At 45.8% G+C, this 25,999-nt stretch overlaps 1 protein-coding gene across 1 annotated transcript in view; it reads left to right on the top strand.

The window, feature by feature from the left end:
• The first annotated feature begins 546 nt into the window (after window positions 1-546).
• The window catches only part of PRMT2 (protein arginine methyltransferase 2), a 44,478-nt gene continuing 19,025 nt past the window's right edge, over window positions 547-25,999 (top strand). The window contains exons 1-6 of the mRNA XM_040621758.1: window positions 547-700; window positions 3,177-3,275; window positions 11,258-11,365; window positions 12,469-12,651; window positions 16,319-16,480; window positions 17,440-17,604. Coding sequence (XP_040477692.1) covers window positions 3,237-3,275; window positions 11,258-11,365; window positions 12,469-12,651; window positions 16,319-16,480; window positions 17,440-17,604 — 657 coding nt within the window. The 5' untranslated portion in view covers window positions 547-700; window positions 3,177-3,236. The remainder of the gene's footprint in view (window positions 701-3,176; window positions 3,276-11,257; window positions 11,366-12,468; window positions 12,652-16,318; window positions 16,481-17,439; window positions 17,605-25,999) is intronic.

Raw genomic sequence — 25,999 nt, 5'->3', positions numbered from 1 at the left:
TGCGCAGCTGCGACGACCGCGTCCTGCCCAGGCCGAGGCCACCCACAGTCAAGGGCTCTGAGGTCACCCCATTTTCCTTTCACTCTCAAACTTCGTCCTGGTGAGACGAAAGCTTAACCGCTGTCTCCGCTCGTCAAGTGAAAGGACAGACGGCTCGCACTTCACAGCGGAGATGGGAAGGTGAACTGAACTGTTTTAGGGAAGCGGGAGAACGGAGGTCCGGCTTCAGGATCGGCCGTTTCTGTCACTCACAGTGGGTTTCTGTTCCCCAGCCCAGGACGGGCCCGGCCCCGCCGCCCAACCCCCAACCCGGGCCGGCCCCCGGCCCCCGCTGCGAGCCCACCGCCCACCCGCCAGAACACGAGGTGCAGGGGCTCGGCGCGCGCCCCGGCGGGAAGCCGAACCCGTGAAGTGCGCCTGCGGGGGGCGCTCGTCCCGGGCCGGGGCCTTCTCCCAGACGCGCCTGAGTGACTGCGCCTGCGTGCGGCCGCAGGCGGTGGCTCCATTCTCCGGACGGAGGGGCGAGTCCGGACTGCGCAGGCGTGGGGAGCGGGGCCCAGGGAGGGGCTCCGTCCGCGGCCGGCCTGCGCGTACTGCGCCTGCGCGAGCCGAGGGCGGCGGCTCGGGCTGCTGGTAGGCGCCGTCCGCCCCTCCGCACCCGCGGTGTGGACGCAGGACTCAGCGGAGAAAGGCGGCTGAGGTAGGTTTCCCGTGGGCAGCTCAAGCGGCTGGACCGCACTGAGGCAGGACGTGCCAAGTGAGTCCTTTCCGGGCGTGTGCGTCAGTGGGTCGACCGAGGCCTCTGCACCTTTGAAGACCCCCAGCCTTCCCGGCTGTGTGCTGGGCGCTCTGGCGCCTGACCGCAGGCTGGGCGACTGCAGGGCCACGCCCCTCCCTCCGAGCCACGCCCACCGCCCTCGCTTCCTCCCCCCCTGCCCGCACCACTCTCTGCAGCGCCGCGCCTCTTCCCCAGCCACGCCTTCTCAGAGCCGCGCCCACCTCCCTTCCGGGTACGCGGGCCCTCCGAGCCCGGTGCCTTTCCTCCTTAGCCGGTGTTCTGCTCCTGCATCTGAGCCCGCCTCCCCCCTCCCCCAGTTTTTTCTCCTCCCACCCCGCCCATTGCCTTTGGCCGCTAGTCCCTGGGGATCCTAGGTCCTCCCACCGCCTGGTCCGCTGACCTGGCCTTGTCTGCCCTGTCCACCAGGCCCCGGCCCATCCTGCTCTAGCCCCCCTTCATCAACCCAGCCCCATCCAGGCTCTCTCCCACCCTGGCCCCAATGCCAGGGCTTGCCGATGAAAATGTAGTGTATCTATAGTAGTGTTTGTTGCTAACCATTAAAAAAAACCCGCTGCTAGTTGTTTTACCAGCAAAAATGGGTTTATTTAAGAATAGCAGAGAATTACAATCCAGGATAAGGAAGCTATGGCTGGGAGCTGCAAGTGTGGTGGCTTCTCATTGGCTGGGCTGTTGCCGGGGCAGGAGGAAATCCTTTCTTCTGCTGGAGGAGTGAAGTAGAGTCCACTGCAAGATCCGCTTCCTGTTGGGCTGCGGGTCGCTCCCCTTGCTGGCCTCACCGCTCCATTCTGACCGAGGTTTCTCCTGTTAATGTCTATGCTGTAATTACAGATGTCACAAAAATAAGTATTAAGTCTTGATAAGTGAAGCATGCATTTTAAACAAAGAATTGTTACGTAATAAAAAACATTCATCTTGGAGCATAGTGTGGATTACACTGTCGCTGGGAAAAATGAGAACTGAGAGTGAGAAGGAAAACCCACTGCAAGATGTAGATTTGGTTCCTGTTAGTGGAAACACTTGAAAGCCCCAGATGGTGTTGACCTTGAAAATAAAACAGCCAGTTATTTTACTAGCAAAATGGGTTTATTTGGAAATGACAGGAATTGCAATTTCAGACATGCAAAACTAAAGACAACTCTGGCTAATTTAGGAGAGGAAGGTTACTTTACAGAGAAAAAGGAGGAAAGTGGGAGGGGCCGCTTTGAAGGAAAATCCACTGGAGGAAAAGTGAGTGTGGGGTGGTGACAGCCTCCCATTGGCTGGGCTGTAACACTGTGACAGTCTCCCACTGGCCGGGCTGTAACACTGTGACGGTTTCCCACTGGCCGGGCTGTAACATTGTGACAGTCTCCCACTGGCCGGGCTGTAACATTGTGACGGTCTCCCACTGGCTGCGATGTGACACTTTCTGGCTGGGCTGTGACAATCTCCCATTGGCCAGGCTGTGACACTCTGACAGTCTCCCACTGGCTGGGCTGTGACACTGTGACAGTCTCCCGTTGGCCGGGCTGTGACACTCTGACAGTCTCCCATTGGCTGGGCTGTCACACTGATAGTCTCTCTGGCCAGGCTGTGATGATCTCCCATTGGCCAGGCTATGATGGTCTCCCATTAGTCGGGCTGTAACACTGTGACAGTCTCTCTGGCCAGGCTGTGACGGTCTCCCTTGGCTGGGCTGTTGCCTGGTAGATCTTCCTGCTGCTGTGGTGGTTAAATGAGCTTTCGCCTGCTGGGTCTATAAGGAGTGTGTGGGGGTGAGTGCTCCCCCTGCTGGCCTGCTGACCCCATTTCAAATGAGGTTTCCTTTATTTTCACAGTAGGGAATTTTAATTGGAGTGAAAGCTATCAGGGTTCTAAGAAAAGATTTGACATTGATTTGTTGTTTTAAATCAACCCAGTAATCTAACAGATACTCACAGGGTTCATTCAGTAAATAAGATCAACACCTTTGCAGACTAGTGAAGAAAACACACTATTAGAAGTTCATAAATTTTGGTGCACCTGGGTGACTCAGCTGGTTAAGCGTCTGCCTTTGGCTCAGGTCATGATCCCAGGGTCCTGGGATTGAGCCCCACATTGGGCTCCCTGCTCAGCGGGGAGCCTGTGTCTGCATCTCCCTCTCCCTCTGCCTGCCGCTCCCCCTGCTTATGCTCTCTCTCTCCCTCTGTCAAATAAATAAATAAAATCTAAAAAAAAAAAAAGTTCATAAATTTTAAATGCTTTTCATTGTTTCTGTAAAGAATTATATTTATACATTTGATTTGTTTCATTCTTTAAATACCTGTTTTACTTCCATTTGGTGTAAGATCTTTACCAGGACCTTAGAAGTGAAGTGAATATAACAAAATATTTTGTCATTGTCTCTTTTTAAAAGTAGAAATGGAGAAGAAAATGAAGTATTAAAAGTGGCAGCGATGCGGCAGATCCCAAGAGAACCATGGCAACATCAGGTGACTGCCCCCGAGGTGAACCACAGGTAATTTCAGCTCTGGTGTGTGAGGACCTGTATGTAAGGACCATGGATGTGGCGGAGAGCATGGCTCAGCCACCAGCCGTGGCCGCATAGATGGAGGAAATGCAGTGCTTGTAAGGGTTCCAGGTGACATTCTGAATTGGGCTGTAAACACCTGCCACGACTCTACCTTTGGTATCTTGCTGCTGAAGCACGCACACGCTTCAGTTGTTTAATAAAGTCCCAGGCATAATACCTTCAAAGCAGGCTGGACACATTAGAAATGTTTTATTTATTCATACTGTTTCTCTGCCTGGGACACACATCTAGTTACATTCAAGCTATTAATTAAAAAAAAAAATTACCCTAAATTTCAAGGAATGTTGATTATATAAAATTAAACACCAGGTGAATACTCTAACAAATAATGCTTTTTAAAAAATCAAACATTTTCATATCTGTGATGTCAGTTTTAACATTTCTTTTTTCTCTATCCTTCCAATGGTGGTTGTATTTCATTTGGGTTTTTATGTATAGGAATTTGATTCATAGTTGGGTCACTTCATTAATCTGTTTCTTAAAATTAATCATAAAACTTTTGAATTCTTTGGTTGCCCTATTCTTCTTTTGAGAAATTTAAAAAAGATTGGGACATTTCCAGAATGATCTTGTAAACATCAAGTACATAGCACAGAGAAGTGACAGCCTGTTGACATTCTGTCGTATTTGCTTCAGAACGTGTATGTATCCATGGTTGTACATATTCTGAGGGAAACCATAGGTAGAGTTTGCTCCCTAACCGTAGCCCCATCTTGTTCCTGCGTTTCCGCAGGCAAATACTACTGTGAATTATGAATTGATCTTTGTGCTTCTGCACCACTTTTTATGCTTTCATACCTACTACAAGCGTCTTTGAACAGTATAGGATACTGTTTGTGTGTGCTGTTTAGAATTTGTCTAGGTGGCATCGTGTTCCGTGTCATCTGCATCTTGTCTTTTCCAAATGTTACTTGGGGGGAGCTAGTTCAGTCCTGTAGGGCGCTTCTGTAGTGTGCTGTTTGCGTGGACATCACATCAGTGTGCCGCTTGCGTGGACATCACATCAGTGTGCCCTTGCGTGGACATCACATGTAGTGTGCCCCTTGCGTGGACATCACATCAGTGTGCCCTTGCGTGGACATCACATGTAGTGTGCCCTTGCGTGGACATCACATCTGTGTGCCCCTTGCGTGGACATCACACGTAGTGTGCCGCTTGTGTGGACATCACACGTAGTGTGCCCTTGCGTGGACATCACATGTAGTGTGCCGCTTGCGTGGACATCACATCAGTGTGCCCTTGCGTGGACATCACATGTAGTGTGCCCCTTGCGTGGACATCACATGTAGTGTGCCGCTTGCGTGGACATCACATGTAGTGTGCCCTTGCGTGGACATCACATCTGTGTGCCCCTTGCGTGGACATCACATGTAGTGTGCCCTTGCGTGGACATCACATGGAGTGTGCCCTTGCGTGGACATCACATGGAGTGTGCCCCTTGCGTGGACATCACATGGAGTGTGCCGCTTGCGTGGATATCACATCTGTGTGCCCCTTGCGTGGACATCACATGGAGCGTGCCCCTTGCGTGGACATCACATGGAGCGTGCCGCTTGCGTGGACATCAAATGGAGCGTGCCGCTTGCGTGGGCATCACGTGTAGCGTGCCCCTTGCGTGGGCATCACGTGTAGCGTGCCCCTTGCGTGGACATCACCACGTGTAGCGTGCCCCTTGCGTGGACATCACCACGTGTAGCGTGCCCCTTGCGTGGACATCACCACGTGTAGCGTGCCGCTTGTGTGGACATCACCACGTGGAGTGTGCCGCTTGCGTGGACATCACATGTAGAGTGCCGCTTGCGTGGACATCACATGTAGTGTGCCCCTTGCGTGGACATCACATGGAATGTGCCGCTTGCGTGGACATCACGTGTAGCGTGCCCCTTGCGTGGACATCACCACATGTAGCGTGCCCCTTGCGTGGACATCACCACATGTAGCGTGCCGCTTGCGTGGACGTCACCACATGGAGCGTGCCGCTTGCGTGGACATCACATGGAGCGTGCCGCTTGCGTGGACATCACATGGAGCGTGCCGCTTGCGTGGACATCACATGTAGAGTGCCGCTTGCGTGGACATCACATGTAGAGTGCCCCTTCCGTGGACATCACATGTAGTGTGCCCCTTGCGTGGACATCACATGGAATGTGCCACTTGCGTGGACATCACGTGTAGCGTGCCCCTTGCGTGGACATCACATGTAGCGTGCCCCTTGCGTGGACATCACATGGAATGTGCCCCTTGCGTGGACATCACGTGTAGCGTGCCCCTTGCGTGGACATCACCACATGTAGCGTGCCGCTTGCGTGGACATCACATGTAGAGTGCCGCTTGCGTGGACATCACATGTAGTGTGCCCCTTGCGTGGACATCACGTGTAGTGTGCCCCTTGCGTGGACATCACGTGTAGTGTGCCCCTTGCGTGGACATCACGTGTAGTGTGCCGCTTGCGTGGACATCACATCTGTGTGCAGGTCTGTCACAGTCTTACTGCTGTACGGTAGGTGTGCGCTGCATTTCGTTTATTTCCCTTTTGTTGGACACATATGTTGTTTCCCGTTTTTCTCTACTTCAGACAGTGCCGCGGTGGGTGTTCTGTGTGCTCCAGGGCGGATACCTAGCAATGGCACTGCAGCATGGAAGGGATGGCATATTTTCAGTTTCCTAGATAATGATCCATTGCTGTCCAGTTTACGGGACTGCCAGTAGCCCACACAGTACTTGCTAACACTTGAGAGCATCAGATTCTTTGTTTTCTAAGTATGTAAATTGAGTTTAGTCAACATATACTGTACTGTTAGTTTCAGGGGTGAATTTAGTGATTCATCAGTTGCATATAACAGCCGGTGCTCGTTACGTCATGTGCCCCCTTAGTGCCCGTCACCCAGTGACCCCATCTCCCCACCCCCTCCCTTTCAGCAGCCCTCAGTTTGTTTCCTAGAGTTAAGAATCTCTCATGGTTTGTCTCTCTCTCTGTTTCTGTTGTATTTCACTCTTCCTTCCCTTCCCCTATGTTCATCTGTTTTGTTTCTTAAAGTCCACATAGGAGTGAAATCATATGGTATTTGTCTTTCTCTGATTGACTTATTTCACTTAGCATAATACCCTCTAGTTCCATCCACTTTGTTGCAAATTGTAAGATTTTATTCTTTTCGATGGTGATATTTCACTATATATATTCCATTGTTATATATTTCCATTGTATGTATGAACCACATCTTTATCCATTCAGCTGCGGATGGACAGCTGGGCTCTTCCCACAGTTTGGCTGTTGTGGACATTGCTGCTGTGAACATTGGGGTGCAGGTGCCCCTTCGGATCACTCCATGTGTACCTTTGGGGTAAATACCTAGTAGTGCAATTGCTGGGTTGTAGTGTAGGAGAACATCAGACTCTTAAAATTTATTCAGTCTGTTGAGTTAGAAGTGGTGTCTTGTTATTTTAATTTTCTTGGTTACTTGTGAGTTGGTCATGGTAGTATTTCAATAATATTTGTGTTTGTCCTGTTAATTGCATCCATCATTACAGACGAGATTCCTGATACAGTTTGTATTTTATTTCTCCTTTCCTCTTGATCCATCTTTTAAGGGTTTTTATCAGTTTTATCTTTTCAAAGAACTGATTTTGTCTTTGTTGACTTTCTCTGTGTTCATCTGCTTTTTTTTTTTACCGTTTTCTGCTTTTATCTTTATTTCTTTTGTTCTCTGTGTTTAATTTTCTCTTTTCGTAGCATCTTGTGATGGAAGCTTGTATCACTGACTTAAACCTTTCTTCTCTAATGTATGTTTTTAAAGCCATAACTTTTCCTCTGATCATCAGTTTGCTGTGCCTCATACACTTAAATACATTTTATTTTCATTGTCCATCAGTTAATATATACTTTATAATATGTCACAATGGAAATTAGAAAATCTGGGCTATTGAGAAGTGTGCTGCCTATTTCTGAACATTTAGGAATTTTTATTTATCTTTTTGCTATTTAATTTTGGTTTGATTATGTTTGGTCAGAAAATATACTCTGTAAAATTTCAGTCTTTGGAAATTTATTCAGGCCTGCTTTGTGGCCTAATCTGGTGGGCTATTTTGGTGAATGTCCCGCATGCACCTGCAAAGAATATGTTTTCTGTGGTTGGCGGTTTTCTATAAATGTCATTAAGGTCAAATTGGTTATTAGTATTGTTCAGATATTTGCGTCCTTTCTGACTTATTGCCCATTTGTTGTGTAATTACTGAGAGAGATGAGCTTAAAAATTTCCACTATGGGTGTGCCTGGGTCGCTCCGTCAGTTAAGTGTCCGACCCTTGGTTTTGGCTCAGGTCATGATGTCAGGGTTGTGGAATGAGCCCTTGGTTGGGCTCTGTGCTCAGCAGGGAGTCTGCTTGGGATTCTCTCCCTCCACCCCTCCCCACACTCGCCCAGGCAGCTGCTCTGTCTCTAAAATAAATTAACAAATCTTTAAAGAAATTTCCATTATGATTGTGGATTTGCCTATTTTTTTATTTCCTTTTGTATCTATCACTTTTTGCTTCATATATTTTGAATCTGTTATTTGGCACATACATTGGGGATAGTTTTTACTTTCTAGACTACTAACTGACTTTTATTTTTATGAAATCTCTTTTTACCCAGTAGTAGTTCTTGCCTTGCACCTATTTTGTCTTATATTAATATAGCTGCACCAGCTTGCATGGTACACATACACCTGTATTTTGAATCTAAGACCTTATATTTAAAATGTTTCTCTTGTAAAGAGCCTGTAGGTATGTCATTTTTTTTCCCCTGTCAGGTAATTTCTGCTCTTTAATTGGAGTATTTAGTCCATTAACATTTAACATAGTGACTGATATGGTTAAGTCAAACGTCTTGCTGTTTGTTTTCTGTTTCTTCTTAGTACCTTTCTCCAGTCTTGCCTCCTTTTGGATTAATGAAATATTGTTTATAATTCCACATTACCTCCTCTGTTGGCTTTTCACCTGTGTCTTTTACTAATATTTTAGTGGTTGCCAAGAAATTGTGATATGCGTCTTTAACCTATCCCAGTCTTTGTTTGTTTTGACCACTTCACAGTGTAAGACTCCTCCAAACCACTTACTAGCCCCCGTTTTTGTGCTATTTGTGCTATTGTTGTAACATATTTTACTTTTGTACATGTCATAAACCCCACAATAAATTATTATTATCTCCTTATACTATTAAAAGTCTTTCCTATAGAGTATAAGGAATAGTCTTATTTCCCCACACATTTACTTTTTCTGGTGTCGCTACACCTGTCACTCTGGCCACAGTTGAAGACACCCTAATGCCTGTTGCTGGTGAGTACTCCTCAGAGGGGACCTCTGCTTTGCTGGTGGAGCGCTATGCCCTTTCTGGGAAGAACCTGCAGATGTGTGAATGAAAACCATGCTTAGTTTTCAGCCCCGGTAATCTATCTCATAGAGATAAAATGTCATCACATAAGGGTAGATGTAAATAAATGTTGTGGCCACATTGTGGTAGGAAACTGGACACCGAGGGGCGCCTGGGTGGCACAGTCGTTAAGTGTCTGCCTTCGGCTCAGGGTGTGATCCTGGCGTTATGGGATCGAGCCCCACATCAGGCTCCTCCGCTGGGAGCCTGCTTCTTCCTCTCCCACTCCCCTGCTGTGTTCCCTCTCTCGCTGGCTGTCTCTATCTCTGTCAAATAAATGAATGGAATCTTTTAAAAAAAAAAAAAGAAAAAAGAAAGAAAATTGTAAGTTGGAGTTCTAACTATCGGGGAGTTTTTCACAAGGTATTATGTGAGTGAAAAAAAGTGTTTGTGACATCCTTCACAGAAGGCTACGTCAAAAGAACAACTGTGCATGTGTGTGACCGTGTGTGCGTGCATGTATGTGACCCGAGCATGGAGAAGGCGGGGGAAGGTGTTCACCAGGTGGGGACTAGGGACGGTGGTGAGAGGGTGGTGATGTGGGACAGGGATGGAGGGCAAGCTAAAATGAAAATGAGACTGCATAAAACCAGTCACGTTACTCTAGTAGGAAAATGTGCAAAGGGCACAAGGAGGCAACTAACAAAACAGGTGACCAGTAAGTACTTGAAAAACACGTCTGTCCTCACTAATAATTAGAGACAGACGGAACTAACAAAGACAGACGGTGTGTCTGCATCAGATTGGCAGAGGCTGAGTGATGATGCATGCCCCCTGTTGACCAGGGTGTGGGAAGATCATTCACTCACTCACATGTAGGTCTGAGGAACCACTTCTCTGGAGGGTATTTGGTGATGATATCCAAAGTTACAGAAGTATACGTGTCTTGATCTGCCATTTTCCCATTCAGGAATTTGTCCTGAGAAAGTCATCATGCATAGACAAGATGATGTATGTTTAAGGAAGTTTGTCTTCATGTAATTTGTAATATTATAAACTGGAAACAGTTTAAGGGTGCAAAACTAGGGGGCGCCTGGGTGGCACAGCGGTTAAGCGTCTGCCTTTGGCTCAAGGTGTGATCCCGGCGTTGTGGGATCGAGCCCCACATCAGGCTCTTCCACTATGAGCCTGCTTCTTCCTCTCCCACTCCCCCTGCTTGTGTTCCCTCTCTCGCTGGCTGTCTCTATCTCTGTCGAATAAATAAATAAAATCTTAAAAAAAAAAAAAAGGGTGCAAAACTAGGAGATTGGATAAAAAAGTTACGGTAATTCGTAGAATGGAATACTGTCAGATGTTAGGAATGTGGTATTTAGAAGTAATTTAATATTGAGGAAAAATGTTCAGAATTTAGTAAGTGGGTGTTATACACAACTAATGAATCATTGAACACTAATCAAAAACTAATGATGTACTCTATGTTAGCTAATTGAACTTAATAAAAAAAGAATTTAATAAGTGGGAAGCATGTCACAAGGCAGAATTACACGATCCCAGTAAACGCCCTGTGTACACATGCGTATGTACACTTAGAAAGAAGCCTGGGGCGCCTTGGCAGCTCCGTCAGTTCAGCGTCTGACTCTTGGTTTCAGCTCAGGTCATGATCTCAGGGTTGTGAGATCGAGCCCCACGTTGGGCTCTATATTCAGCACGGAGTCTGCTTGAAATTCTCCCTCTCTCTCCTTCTGCCCCTCCTCCCACATGAGTGCTCTTTCTCTCTCCCAAAGCAAATAAATCTTAAAAATAAAACCAGAGGGATGCCGGGGTGGCTCAGTCGGTTAGATGGCTGCCTTTGGCTCAGGTCATGACCCCAGGGTCCTGGGTTCAAGTCCTGCATCGGGCTCCCTGCTCAGTGGGGAGCCTTCTTCTCCCACTGCCTGCTGCTCTCTCTGTCTCTCTCTCTCTGGCAAATAAATAAAATCTTAAAAAAAAAATAAAGCCTGAAAAAATATAAATGTTAACGTGTTAACCATCGTTATTTCTGACCGGTGCGTGAGACTACAGATGGTTTTAATTTTCCTCTGTGTACACTTGTGCCTCACACATTCTCCAAAGAACATGAATGACGTTCTGTTTAGGAAACTTTGTTAAAAAAATATGTATTGGGATCGGGATGGGGTTGCTTCATTGAAGTGGAGTATGTGCTTGGAGGCTCTGCCACTCCAGCGGACGTCTTCCAGACAAGCCTGTTAGGGTAGAAAGTAGAGACGAGGCAGTGTGTGGTCTTGGGCTCCCCTTCCAGGTCCTGAGCAGCATGTGTGAGCAGCAGTGCCATCCAGGTCAGGCCATGAGGGTCGTGCCCGGTCACTGGTACCTTGCAGGAAACTGCCCATCTCTCTCCTCAGGTCTGATGAGGTGAAGATGACCCAAATTGTATGATTAAACCTGGTCACATGAATCTTCATTTGAAACCATCCTAAAAACCTGCAGCCTTTGGTTATTAGGATGGACAGAAAGAGCGAAGCCTCACAGTCATCCCCTGTTCTTTCCTTGGCTTTGGGCAGGAGGGAGAAGATCATGTGGAGTGTGGTGACCAGGAGCATCTCCAGGAAGCTGTGCACCCAGAAGAGTTTGTGGCCATTGCAGACTATTCAGCCACTGACCAGACGCAGGTAACACTACACACTTGCTCACATGCAGGGGCCATGGGTCTTGGGTCCATGTTTTATGGACTTGGCTAAATGTCAGGCTAAATGACAGGATTAGATATAAATTTTGAAGAAGTCATACCAAAGTTAAGTAAAGAAGTATTCAGATGTTGGGGCGCCTGGGTGGCTCAGTCGTTAAGCGTCTGCCTTTGGCTCGGGTCATGATCCCAGGGTCCTGGGATTGAGCCCCGCGTCGGGCTCCCTGCTCAGTGGGGAGCCTGCTTCTCCCTCTCCCACTCCTCTGCTGTGTTCCCTCTCTCGCTGGCTGTTTCTCTCTCTCTGTCAAATAAATAAAATATTAAAAAAAAAAAAGTAGCATTCAGATGTTTAGAGCCTAGTGAGACCTGTGAGTGACACTTCTCTTCCCAGCCTAACAAATTCTGATGCCAAGCCTTAGGCGAAACACACCTGAGTAAGGAGTGGCAGAAGGAAGCACCTGTTCCAGTTTCTTTTTGGAAACCTTGATTTAGAACCTATTCTAGTTAATGAAAAATGAGGCTATAAAATAAAAATACTGACTTGAGGGGCACCTGAGTGGCTCAGACGGGTAAGCATCCACCTCTTGATTTCAGCTCAGGTCATGATCTCAGGGTTGTGAGATCAAGTCCTGCATTGGGCTCCATGCTCAGTGCTCAGCAGGGAGTCTGCTGGAGGTTCTGTCTCTGCCCTTCCCTCCCACTCACACGCTCACTCTCTCTCTCAAATAAATAAATCTTAAAAAAACACATCGACTTGAATGTAGCTTTTTCTACTCCAGTAAATGAATCAGCTACCACATAGCTGAGTTGCAGTGAAGAGGCTATAGAGAAATTGTCTTAAGCCACTCAAAAATGTTTAATCTTCCCTTTAGACAATACCAGCTAAGCTGTGCTTTTCTGTCATGTTCCACAAAAGTCTCTAAATCTTGGTATCATTTTCAGAAATTGTGAGTTTGTATAATTACCCATTGAGTCCTTTTTGAAATGTGATTTGGGCCCCAATGATGGGGGATTTATCACTGAGCCACAATTGAAATACCAGCTACAGGTTTTCCTTGAATTTTGACTTCTGTGTATGTTTTTTTCCAGCTCAGCTTTTTGAGAGGAGAAAAAATTCTCATCCTGAGACAGACAACTGCTGATTGGTGGTGGGGCGAGCGTGCAGGGTGCTGTGGGTACATACCCGCAAACCACCTTGGGAAGCACCTGGAGGAGTGTGACCCTGAGGACACGTGGCAGGATGAAGAGTACTTTGGCAGCTATGGAACCCTGGTACTGCTTTCCACATTCCCTGTTCGGTTGGCCAGGTGGTGGTTTAAAGTTAGCTTCAGCTGGGCTGCTTCTCTTCATGGGTTAGAGCAGGGTCTGTAGACGTCTTTGGCTCAACGGGCCGTGTGTCTACTCAGCTCTGCCGTTGTATGAGCGGCCATAAAACCGTCAAGAAACGAGCACGGCATGTTCTTTTGATTTTTAAGAACTGTTAAAAAATGTAAAAACCATTCTTAGCTTTCAGGCCCTACAAAAGCAGGTGGTGGGCTGGATTGGCCCATCGTGGTTTATCTGAGCAATGGGATTATGAACTTTCCTCAGCATTTAAAAAATAGTAACAAATTTTATTTAAAAAAATAAAATACAAAAACATTACACAAGTCAACAATAATACCTCTAAATAACTAGCTTATTAGTTTTTTGGGCTTTTTTTCTAATTTGGATAAAGACCCATAACCTTATGGTCCCAACAGCCCCTGTTTCTATCTTAAAGCTAGATAAAAACAGATGCGTGAAGAATAAACACTGCAGACATAATGTTGAGTGAAAGAAGCAAGACATCAAAGAGTAACTTTTGATTCAGTTGCAAAAGTTAAAAAGCAGTGTTGAAATGTTGTTTATGAAGGTAAGTGATCAGGGCACTGGTTCTCCCAAGAGTTGGATGAGGTTCCTGTTACCAGGGGGTCTGTGATGGTGTCAACCTTAAGAATAAAATAACATACCAGCAAAATGGGTTTATCCAGGAGTAGCAGAGGAGCTGCAATAGAGGACAAGCACCGTGTGGGGACCACAGGCCCCTGTGTGGAACCAGGGCCAGGAGGCTCCTGACAGAAGAAGGAGTGGGTGGGGCTGTGTGGAATGAAAGCCCTGTGGACGGTGGCGGTGGCTTCTCATTGGCTGGGCTGTTGCTAGGCCAGGAGAAAATCTTCCTCCTGCTGGGTTAGTAAAGTAGGCTTCTTCCTTTGGAGTTGGCCATGGTGGAGTGGTGGTGCTGAGCCTGCCCCCGCCCCCGGGGCGTCCCCCCTCCCTTTCAAGTGAGGTTTTCTTTGCCCGCTTTCCTATCCGCAAGGCTGTGGTGGGAAGGTTCTGGTGTTGGTTGCACGAGTGTTTGCTATATAACTATATTGACAAATCATAAGGCACTTTTTAATGCACTTTTTTGGTAGGTGTGTCCTACTTCACAGTTTACAATGTTGTAACGAATGAAAACCCCCTGATGTATGGACACGATTAGAGCTTTCAGACCATTAAGAAAGAGTACTTTGTTGATTTTGAAAGGACCCTAGGGTGGTTTGCTTATCTAACAGCTTTACGCCATGACAAGTGTGCTGTAATGGGTTTCCTCTTACGGGAATCTCGCTGAATTTCTGCTAGAATTTCTGTTGGGTAAATTTGTAGGGTGTGTGTATGTGTTTTTTTACCAAAGCGAAAAGAGCTTTCTCATCTTAAAGGTGAAACGTGGCGTCTCTTGATTTTGATTCCCATTTTCTGAAGTCAGGTTGTTCACCTTCTGTATTTGTTGGCCTTTTCTGTTTCTTCTTTTTTTGGTAAACTGTCACATAATTTGCTCATTTTTCTTTTTATTTCTGTCAAGAAAACGTTAAATAAGAGTACAGGTTAGCCTGTACTCTTATGATAACGTTTTACAGTAACCACTTGCCTCTCTTTTTTCCCATGGAACTTTTTACTTTTCTGTGTTCTAATTTGTCCTTTTTTTCTTTGTTACTTCGGCGTTTTGTGTCCTACTTTGAAGACCTTCTTCACTCCAAGATTATAAATATCCACGCTGTCTTTTAGTACTTTGCGACCTCATTTTTAACAATGAAACATTTAAATCAATCTGGAGTTTACTAGTTGTAAAGAATAAGGTAAAATTGCAACTTACTTTCCCCACAAATACCCAGCTGTTCCAGGATCAGTTATTGAATGAGCTCCCTCTTCCTGATTACATGAAATGCACATTTAGCATGTGTTAAATTTCTAGGGTCTATTTCTGTCATCTCGTTCTGTTTCATCGATCTGTTTCTTTCTTCTGTAGTTCCAGATGCTTTTTGTTATTGAAGCTTTTAAACATCTGGGAGAGCTGGGCCTCTAGTAGTCCTTCTACTTTTTAGTACTTTTATGGGTAGGCTTGTCTGTTTAATTTTTTGAAGCTAATTTTACTATTATTTGTTATTTACTCTTCCTCATGCCAAATTGGGTGGCATTTTAATTGGTATTGCATGGAGAGTCTCCATTAATTTAGGGAGAAGTGATATGATTGTAATATCACACTGACTGTCCCCATTTCTTCAGCCTTGTTTTTGATCATATAGGGTGCTGTATCTTTTTTGTTAAATCTATTCCTAGATTTTTTGGTGTGTATTATTATTATAAGTGGTGGGGTGCAGTGTTCTATAAATACCAGATTAAGTTGGTTGATAGTATTGTTCAAGTCTGTGTCCTTACTGATTTTTTTTCTACTTCTCTATCAGTTACTGAGAGAAGGGTGTTGGAGTCTCCGAACATAATTATGTGTTTGTCTATTTCTTGTTGCATTTCTGTTGGTTTTTGCTTTGTGTATTTTGAAGCCTTGTTACTAGGTTCAAAAATATTTAGAATGATGTCCTTTAGCTGAAGTGATTCTGGTGTCATTATGACCTCACCCTCTTTGTTGCGGGGAATAGTCTTTGATCTGAAGTGTATTCACCCGACTTTGTTCCGCTGGCATCAGCATGGTACCTTAGCGCCCTAGTTCTGACTTTCTGTTCAGGTGGATTACTCCAGGCGGGATGGCTGAGTCCTGATTGTCCCTTTGTTTCTCAGCGCTCACTGTCTTTGTGACGAGGCTCGAGGGGCTCCTGAAGGCCCTGTGCAGACTTCCTGTCTGGGTGCAGACTTCCCGTGGTCTGGGTAGCCTCAGTGTCTGCCTCACAGCCATGCTGTGTGTACACTGGGTTTTCTGCCGCTCGAGACCTGAGGAGTGGGGCGTGGGGGACGGAGCTGTGGGTGCAGCCTCCCTGGGCTCAGACTTCCACCCATGGCTTCATGAACCGTCTGGGGGAGCCTTTCTCTGTTTCTCTGGGGATTGGCGTGATTGATTCCCATGGGGTGTTACGTTACCTTGGGTTTCATACATTTTCCTCCTTCTGGACATGGCTGGGGGCCTTGAGCTCACCCCCTGAGGGTCAGCGGGTTTGTCACCTCCCTCCAGAGCTAGATTGTGATGTAGGGCCTGTGTACCTCCTCTACCATCTCTCCTGGTGGCTTGTCCACATTCTCTCCTGGTGGATACTTGGCCAAGTTGTACCTGAGGGGGAATTTGGTGGTTCCTCCTGTCTCAGGTGGGAGCAGTGGTCAGGAGGGCAACGTCTGCACCACCTCCTGAGTAGTCCACCCTGCGTCTCTGCTCACCTGGCTCTTGGGGAGGTGCAGGGAGAAGCTGTAGGCGGCATCACACTGAACTGGAAGGATTCCAGGAACTTCCATTTCATTCTTTCACTGTTGTATTTTTATCTATTGGCATATTTAGGTCTTAAGATTTTAATGTTTTTTCTCTTTGTTGCCCATATTTTTAGGTGTGGTGTGGTGGGGCCAAGGGGGTTAGCTCACTCTCTGATCTTCCTTCTTAAACCAGAGGTCAGCACAGCTCAAATTACAAGCAATGATTCCTAATGTGTATTTCTTCTAGAAACTTCACTTGGAAATGTTGGCAGACCAGCCACGAACAACTAAATACCACAATGTTATCCTGCAGAATAAAGAATCCCTGAAAGATAAAGTGATTCTGGACGTCGGCTGTGGAACTGGGATTATCAGCCTCTTTTGTGCACATTATGCACAGCCCAAAGCCGTGAGTAAGAAACAGCTTGCGAGCTGAGTCCCTTTAGCAGCTTGCGAGCTGAGTCCTGGTGAAGTGTCGTCTGTATGCAAAGGCATCATGTTGGTGAAACGGGCAATGTGTTCTTGCAGGCTGAGCCTGTGAGGGGTCGTGACCTCGGCTTAATGAGTCACAAACAGCACAGAGTAGAATAAAACAGAATAGAAAATATCTGAGTGAGTTGCATGTGGTGGGATATTTTTTGTAAAATGTTTATTTCAGTTAAATAGAGAAACACGTGTGTCCATGTGTTGGGGCTGGGCCACTTGTGTGGATCACTGTCCAAGTGTTATCCCTGCACCAAGCAGGGACCACCAGGGACAGGACAGACTACTGTCCATGACACATGTTGGGGTCCTTCATCCTCTTACCTTTAAAGCATGTGTGGGGCCTCCAGAGTTGAAGCCTCACGATGGCCCCTGACACAGGTGGATGAAACTCCCAGTTCACAAGGGAAACTGCGGGACAGTGGTCACTGGAGTTCAGACACTGTCAGAGCCAAGACATAGCACTCAGGACCTTCCTCTGACAGCCTGGGCTGGAAATTGTCTTAGCCACTGGGATCCTTAAAGTCTGATTGTTCTCAGGCTAGTACGGGGTACGTGGCTGTGTGTATGGGTCTGACCAAGGAGGGCCTCTGCGATGGGTGCCCAGTGTGCCTGCAGAGGCTTCTTTCCACCGGCAGCCCACTGGCTGTTTTAGGCAGAAGGTGGAATGAAGATTGGAAGTAGCTCCCCTGTCAGGGCTCCGTTTGTTGGAGGTCACACAGCGTGGCCCAGCTGCCGTCCCTGCTGTCCAGCATTCTCCCTTCCTTCTGTCGCTCTTTTCTCTGAGGCTAGTTCTGACTTGGCTGGAGCCACAGGCCCAGGGAGAGCGGATGACAGGCTGCTTGTGGGTGGGACGCGCACTGATGGTCCTTCTGTGACGTGCAGGTGTATGCGGTGGAGGCCAGTGAGATGGCCCAGCACACGGGGCAGCTGGTCATGCAGAATGGCTTTGCCGACATCATCACTGTGTTCCAGCAGAAGGTGGAGGACGTGGTGCTGCCCGAGAAGGTGGATGTGCTGGTGTCCGAGTGGATGGGGACCTGCCTGCTGGTAAGGGGCGCCAGGACGCGCGGGATGGCCATGGATTGTGCCAAGGAAGTGCAGATTCCAGGGGGGGTGGGGTGGACTGGGTCCAGAGGGCTGTTGTGAGCAGAACATCTCAGGGAGGGCTGTGGCTATTGTCCTAAGTGACACCACCTGGTGCTTCTCCTGGCGCTGACTTCTGTTTAGTGCAGGACAGCCGTGAGGCCGTAACGTCCTGCCACCTGTGACGGCATGGATGGACCTTGAAGGCATTATGCTAAGTGAAGTCAGACCGAGAGAGACATATTGTATGATCTCACTTAACATGTGGAATCTAAAAACAGCAACATAAAACTCACCCGCCAAGCTCCTGGAAAAAGAGATCAAATTTGTGGTTAGCAGGGAGAGGGAGGGTGTGGGGAGAGAGAACGGGAGGGCTACGGTCAAAAGGTCAGACTACCAGGTACAAGATGGGTGAGCCCTGGGGCCATCACGTGCAGCAGGTGACTACAGCTAGCGCTGCTGTGTGATGTACGGGACAGTCGTCACCAGAGTACCCTCGACCCTTGAGCAACGTGGGTTTGAACCATGTGGGCCCACTTAAACATGGGATTTTTTTGATAAATATAGGACAGTACGGTAAGTGTATTTTCTTTATGATTTCAACGTTTTCTTTTCTCTAGCTTTCATTATTGTAAGAACACAGTACACAATACAGATAACATAAAACACATGTGGATTGACTGTTTATGTTCTTATTAAGGCTTCAGGTCACAGTAGCCTGTTAGTAATCACGTTTTCGGGGAGTCAGAGGTGATACGCGGGTTTGACTGCATGGAGCGTCAGTGCTCTGGTCCCTGCTTGTTCAAAGACCAGCTGTAGATCTAAGAGTTTTTATCACAAGGTGAAGTGTTTATCTTTTTAGTGTGTCAGTATGAGGTGATAGATACCAACCAACCCTGTTGTGTTAATCATTTCACAAAATACATAAACCAAATCACCAAGCTGTACGCCTTAAACTTGTAGTAATCCTAGAGGAAAACCATAGGTTGGTGGTATTTTTAAAAAGAGCACAACAAAGCATGTACAATACGAGTTCAGTTTTGTTTTTAAGAATCCTACATAGTGGGGTCACTGGGTGGTGCAGTCGTTAAGTGTCCGACTCTTGGTTTTGGCTCAGGTTATGATCTCAGGGTCGTGAAACTGAGCTCTGCATGGGGCTCCGTGCTAAGCTCGGAGTCTGCTTATGACTCTCTCTGCCTCTGCCCCTCCTCACTGCGCACTCATGCTCTCTCTCTCTCAAATAAATTAAATTAAAAAATCGTACATAGCAGTGACCTCGCTTCAGTTCAGGTTCGATGCAGTGAGCACACTCCAGCCTGTCTCTCCCAGTTGGTGCAGCTGTAGGTCCAAGACCGGGTGCAGGGAGACGCTGTGTGAGGACTGAGAAGCGTACGGTAGCAGGTGGGCTGGGACGGAAGACCAGAATTGGACGTACACTGACCTGGTCTTGAGCTCATTGTTATCCCTCCTTCTGGCTCTCTCTCTCTACGTAGCTTCAGAAATTTAGATGAGAAAACTGCAAACTTCCCAACTAACCCACAGTGAAGTAGATAACCTGAATAACGAAGTAACTAACGAAGATATTGAACTTATAGTTGAAAACCTTCTGAAGAGAAATCTGTAAGCCTAAATTACTTCACTGGTGAAATGTACAAACGGGCGCCTGGGTGACTCAGAGGGTGACCCGTCTGCCTTCGGCTCAGGTCATGATCCCAGGGTCCTGGGATCGAGTCCCGCATCGGGCTCCCTGCTCAGTGGGGAGCCTGCTTCTCCCTCTCCCTCTCACCCCCTGCTTGTGCTCTCTTGCACTCTCTGTCACATAAAGAAATCTTAAAAAAAATAAGCCTGTGTAATATTAGCAGTCTACAAAAGAAAACTCACGTGACTCTATCAATGCACAAAAAGTTTGGCAACATTCAAAATATTTTTAAAATTTCTGTTGAGATTTCTTCTTTGATCCATGTGTTTTTGTGTTTTCAGAAATTTTTTTAAGATTTATCTGTTTATTTCATTTATTTTTTTACAATAATTTTTTATTATATTATAATAGTCACCATACAGTACATCCCTGTTTTTTTTTTTTTTTTTTTTTTTAAAGATTTTTTATTTATTTATGTGACAGAGAGACAGCCAGCGTAGAGAGGGAACACAGCAGGGAGTGAGAGAGAGAAGGCGCGGCTCCCAGCGGGAGGACCCGATGTGGGACTCGATCCCGGAACGCCGGGATCACGCCCTGAGCCGAAGGCAGACGCTTTTAACGACTGCGCTACCCAGGCGCCCCCATCCCTGGTTTTTGATGTAAAGTTCCATGATTCATTACTTGCGTATAACACCCAGTGCACCATGCAAGTTTTTATTTATTTATTTATTTATTTATTTATTTATTTATTTATTTATTTTTAATAATGATTTTTTATTATATTATGTTAGTCACCATACAGTACATCCCCGGTTTTCGATGTAAGGCTCGATGATTCATTAGTTGTGTCACACCTGCACCATGCAATATGTGCCCTCCTTACTACCATCACCGGTCCTCCATTCCCCCACCCCCTCCCTCTAAAGTCCTCAGTTTGTTTCTCATAGTCCATAGTCTCTCATGCTTCATTCCCCTTCTTATACCCCTTTCTTTATCCCTTTCTTCCCCTACTGATCATTCTAGTTCTTATGTTCCATAGATGAGAGAAATCATATGATAGTTGTCTTTCTCTGCTTGACTTATTTCACTTAGCATTATCTCCTCCAGTGCCATCCATGTTGTAGCAAATGTTGAGAACTCGTTCTTTCTGATTGCTGAGTAATATTCCATTGATATATGGACCACAACTTCTTAATCCAGTCATCTGTTGAAGGGCATCTCGGCTCCTTCCACGATTTAGCTATTGTGGACATTGCGTTATGAACATTGGGGTGCATATGGCCCTTCTCTTCACTACATCTGTATCTTTTGGGGTAAACACCCAGTAGTGCAATGGCTGATCATAGGAGCTCATTTTTATCTTTTAAGACCTCACACTGTTTTCAGAGTGGCCTCCGTACATATCTCCACCAACAATGTGGGAGGATCCCCTTTTCCAATCCTCTCACACAATTGTTGTTTCTTGTTTGCTCATTTTTGCCATTCTAACTGGCAAGGGTGAGTATCTCAGTGTGGTTTTGATTTGAATTTCCTTGATGGCTATGATTTTGAACATTTTTTCATGTGTCTGTTAGCCATTTGTATGTCTTCATTGGAAAAGTGTCTGTTCATATCTTCTGCCCATTTTTTGATTTGTTTATTTGTTTCTCTGTATTGAGTTTGAGAAGTTCTTTGCAGATCTTGGATACCAGTCCTTTATCTGTAGTGTCATTTGCAAATATCTTCTCCCATTCCGTGGCTGCCTCAGTTTTTCTGACGTCTTGGCTGTGCAGAAACTTTTAATCTTGATGAAGTCCCATAAATTCATTTTATCTTTTGTTTCTCTTGCCTTTGGGGATGTATCATGAAAAAGGTTGCTTTGGCCGATGTCGTAGAGGTTGCTGCCTATGTTCTCCTCTAGAATTTTGATGGATTCCTGTCTCACATCGAGGTCTTTCATCCATTTGGAGTTTATTTTTGTGTATGGTGTGAGATAGTGGTCAAGTTTCATTCTTTTTGCATGTAATGTCAATTTTCCCAGCACCATTTATTGAAGAGACTGTCTTTTTCCCACGGTGTTTTTTCCTGCTTTATCAAATATTAGTTGCCCAAAGAGCTGAGGTCCATTTCTGGGCTCTCTATTCTGTTCCATTGGTCTATGTGTCTGTTTTTGTGCCAGTACCATGCTGTCTTTGTGATCACAGCTTTGTAGTACAGCTCAAAACTGGCATTGTGATGCCTCAGCTTTGTTTTTCCTTTTCAACAGTTCCTTGAGATTCGGGTCTTTTCTGGTTCCATACAAATTAAGGACTATTTAGTTCCAGTTCTTTGAAAAACGTTCGTCGTATTTTGATTGGGATAGATTGAAAGTGTAGATTGCTCTGGGTAGCATGGACATTTTAACTATGTTAATTCTCCGATCCGCGGAGCATGGAATATCTTTCCATCTTTTTATGTCTTCCCCAATGTCTTTCAAGAGTGATTTATAGTTTCTAGAATATAGTTCCTTTACGCTCTCGTTAAGTTAATTCCAAGGTAACGTATGGTTTTTGTGCTATTGTAAATGGGATGGATTCCCTAATTTCTCTTTCTTCGTCTCGTATTTTAAGGTGAAATGCAACTGATTTCTGAGCATTGATTTTGTATCCGCCACGTTACTGAAATCTGCTCTAAACTTCTAATAGTTTGGGAGTGGCTTCTTTTAGGTTTTCCATATAGAGTAACATTGTCATCTGTGAAGAGAGACAGTTTGACTTCTTCTTTGCCGATTTGAATACCTGATCCCTTTTGTCGCCTGATTGTGTGAAGGACTTTTAGTACTATGTTGAATAATAGTGGCGAGAGTGGGCATCCTTGTCGTGTTCTGATCTTAAGGGAAAGGCTTCCAGCTTTTCCCCATTGAGAATAATATTTGCAGTAGGCTTTTCATAGATGGTTTTATGAGATTGAGAAATGTACCTTCTATTCCTAAACTCTGAAGGGTTTTAATCAGGAAAGGATGCTGTATTTTGTCAAATGCTTTTTCGCATCGATTGAGAGGATCATATGGTTCTTGAGTCTTTTCTTGTGATATGATGATCACGCTGATTGATTTGCGAATGTTGAACCATGCTTGCATCCCAGGTAGAATCCCCACTTGATCCGTGATGGATAATCTCTTTAATGAATTGTTGGATTCTATGCAAGATCTTGTTGAGGATTTTGGCGTCCACCATTAGGGAAATCGTCTATATCTCCTTTGAGGGTCTTTGCCTGGTTTGGGGATCAAGGTAATATTGCCCCATAGAATGAGTTGGTAGCTTTCCTCTGTTTCTTTTTTTTTTTTTTTTTTTTTAAAGATTTTATTTATTTATGTGACAGAGAGACAGCCAGCGGAGAGGGAACAGCAGGGGAGGGGAGAGGAAGGCAGGCTCATAGCGGGAAGAGCCTGATGGGGACTCGATCCGGATCGCCAGGATCACGCCCGGGCCGAATGGCAGGCACGCTTGAATCACTCGCATGGCGCCCAGGTGCTCTGTTTGTAGCTTCAGGAATGAAAGGATTATTTTCTGAATGTTGGTAGATCCCCAGAAACCGTCCGGGCCTGGAGTTTGTTATTTGGAGGTGTTTATCACTGACTCAATTTCTTCAAATTTAATGGCCTGTTTAAGAAATCAATTTTCTTCCTGTTTCAATCTTGGTAGTTTATAGTCCAGGAAGGATTCCATCTCTTCCAGATTGCTTAGTTTATTGGCATATTGCTGTTGATAAAAATTCTAATAATCCTTCCAATTTTCGGTAAGTTCGTCATGACCTCTCCTTTTTCATTCATAATTTTAATAATCTGGGTCCTTTCTCTTTTCTTTTTGGATAAGTCTTGCCAGTGGTCTGTCATTATTGATCTCTCCAAGAACCAGCTTCTAGTCCTGTTGATCTGCTCTACTGTACTTCTGGTTTCTGCTTGATTGATTTTAGCTTTATTTTGGTCAACTGCTTCCTCGTGCGGGATTAGGCCTGTCCCTCGTAGTTGCTGTTCCAGCTTCTTGAGGGGAGAATATAAAACACGCATTTTAGATTTTCTATTCTTTGGAGTGAGCTTGGATGGCTATGTATTTTCCTGCCTTTAGGTGCATCCCATAGGTTTTGGACTGTTGTATTTTTCATTCTCATTGGTCTCCATAAATTGTTTAATTTGATTTTTGATTTCCTGGTTTATTGAGTCATTCCTGAGCAGGATTGGTTCTTAGTCTCCAAGTGGAGTTCTCTTCCAAATTTTTCCTTGTGGTTGAGTTCCAATTTCGAAGCGTGTGGTCTGAGAATATGCAGGGATAATTTCAATCTTTTGGTATCGGTGAGACCTGTTTTGTGTCCCAGAACATTATTCTATTCTTGAAATGTTCCATGTGGCATTAGAATAGAATAGTATTCTTTGGTTCTGGGGTGTAGTGTTCTATATATATCTAAGAGGTCCAACTCATCGAGTATGGCATTCAAAGCCTTTGATTCTTTGCCTAGTTTTTGCCAGGGTGTTCTGTCTATTTCTGAGAGTGAGTGTTGAGGGTCCCTACTATTAATGTATTTTTATCTATATGTCTCTTTATTCTGTTAAGAGTTGGTTGTGTATCTTGTGCTCCCCTGTTAGATATATATTTTATAATTGTCATATCCACTTGTTGAATACTTCCTTAAGAATAATATAGTGCCCTTCTGCATCTCTAACTATAGTCTGTAGTTTAAAATCCAGTTTATCTGATATGAGAATTTACCCCAGCTTTCTTTTGAGGTCCATTGCGTGAAAGATGGTACTCCATCCCCTTACTCTCAGTCTGAATGCATCTTTGGGTTCAAAATGAGTCTCTTGTAGACAGCAAATGGATGGTCATTCTTTTTATCCATTCTGCAACCCTGTGGTGTTTAAAGCAAGAATTTAAACCATTAATGTTAAGGCTTGAGTACTGAGAGATATGCTTTTAATTCGCCATGTTGTCAGTAAAAGTCTTTGTTTGTATTGGTCGTGACTTTCTGTTTTGTATCATCACTCTTGGGGCCTTTTACTTTTATAGAACCCCCGTAATACCTCCTGTAGGGTGGTTTCGTGTTATAAATTGGCGTGACTTCGATTCTGAAATGTCTTTATTTCTCCATCATTCTGAATGACAGCTCTGCTGGATGGATCCTTGGTGCATGTTTTTTCTGAGAGCTTTAAAAATGCTCCCCAACCGTTTCTCTCATTCCAGGTCTGTGTAGCAGATCTGATAATTTTGATGCCTTTGCCTTGGTACGTGAGAAATTTCTTTGCCCTGGCCGCTTTCAATACTGTATCCTTGGATCTCATATTTGCGAGTTGCACTATGACGTGATGGTGTAGGTCTGTCATGGTGTGAGCTTGGGAGGGGTCCTCCTGCCCCTTGGACACGCAATTTTTGTTTCCCTTGCTAGATTAGGGAAGTTTTCAGCCACAATTTGTTCAAATATCTCTTCTAGACTCTCTGTTTTTCTCCACCTCGGGATCTAGATGATTCTAATATTGATCGTTTTGAGTCATATCTCCCGTAGCCAACATTCGTGGGCATGGATTTTTAAGACCATCTTCTATTTTTATTTTTTCCTCTATTAACCCATCCTCCAATTCACTAACCCTTTCCTCTGCTTCGGTGACCCTGGCCGTCAGAGCCTCTAGTTTTGCCTGCATTTGGCCCATATTTTAATTTCTGTCAGATTCGCCTCATTTCCGCCTTAGGGATTCTATATTCTCAGTAACATTTTCCTGAATACATTTTTTCAAGTCTCACTCATTATCTTGACCATTGTTACTCTGAATTCCATTTCTGATAATTTGGTTAACATCCATATCCGTTACTTCGTGGCAGAGGCCACTGACCTACTGTCTTTTCTTTGCTGGGGGCTTCTCCTTCTTGTCATTCTGATGAGGGGAGGTGTGGCTGTCCAGAGCTCAAATGTCATTGACTCGGGTCCCAGGCCGTGCTTTATTTTATAGGGATCTTAGAGATGTGGCTTCTTTTCTTTAAAGATTTTTTTATTTACTTATCTGAGAGAGGAGACAGACAGCAGGAACGGAACAGAAGCAGGGAGTGGAGAGGAAGAACAGGCTCCAGCGAGGAGCCCGATGAGGACTCCTTTCTCGGAACGCTGGATCACGCCCTGCCGAGACAGGCACTCAAGGCTGCGCCACCCAGGCGCCTCGGGTTTGCCGATTTTCAGCCTGCCTTCTGTGTTCTTGGGGGAGGGGCCTGTCGCGCCGATACTCAGGCAACCCTGGTTTGGTTAGAGTCTCCCTGTCCCCTGCGAGGGAGGATGGGGATGGGCACTCTCTGTGCGGTATTTCCAGGCTTTTGTTCTCTGGCGGCGGTTTCCCTGGCGGCCGCATGCCTCTTCTGAGGGTCAGAGCAGCAGAGGCTCTTCGTCACAGAACAGAGGGAGGCGGCCTCATTCTCCACTGATGTTCTGGCCACCTTTAACTCCGTTACTGTGGTGCTGGTCAACCCTGCAGCGTCCCGGATGTGTGCACCAACCCCGTCTCGGTTCTCCACTTCCAGGGCCAGCGCGTCTCTGTCCTTTGTGTTTCTAATGCCGCCAGCCACCGGCCGCCCCGCACGCTCCCGGGTCTCCCGGTCTCAGTCTATGCCCGGTGAGCACACCTCGATTCCGGAGTTTCGTGAGAAGCCTGGTGGCGCGCGCACCCGGTTCAGGGTCTCAGTCTGCTGTTTCGCGGGTGCCGACCGTGAGTCCGCCCGCTCCCCC

This window comes from Ursus maritimus, unplaced genomic scaffold (assembly GCF_017311325.1).
Source record: "Ursus maritimus isolate PB19 unplaced genomic scaffold, ASM1731132v1 scaffold_4, whole genome shotgun sequence".
Taxonomy (NCBI): Eukaryota; Metazoa; Chordata; class Mammalia; order Carnivora; family Ursidae; genus Ursus; species Ursus maritimus.
Note: the sequence above shows the minus strand (reverse complement) of the source record. Positions and strands in the feature narration are given on the sequence as shown.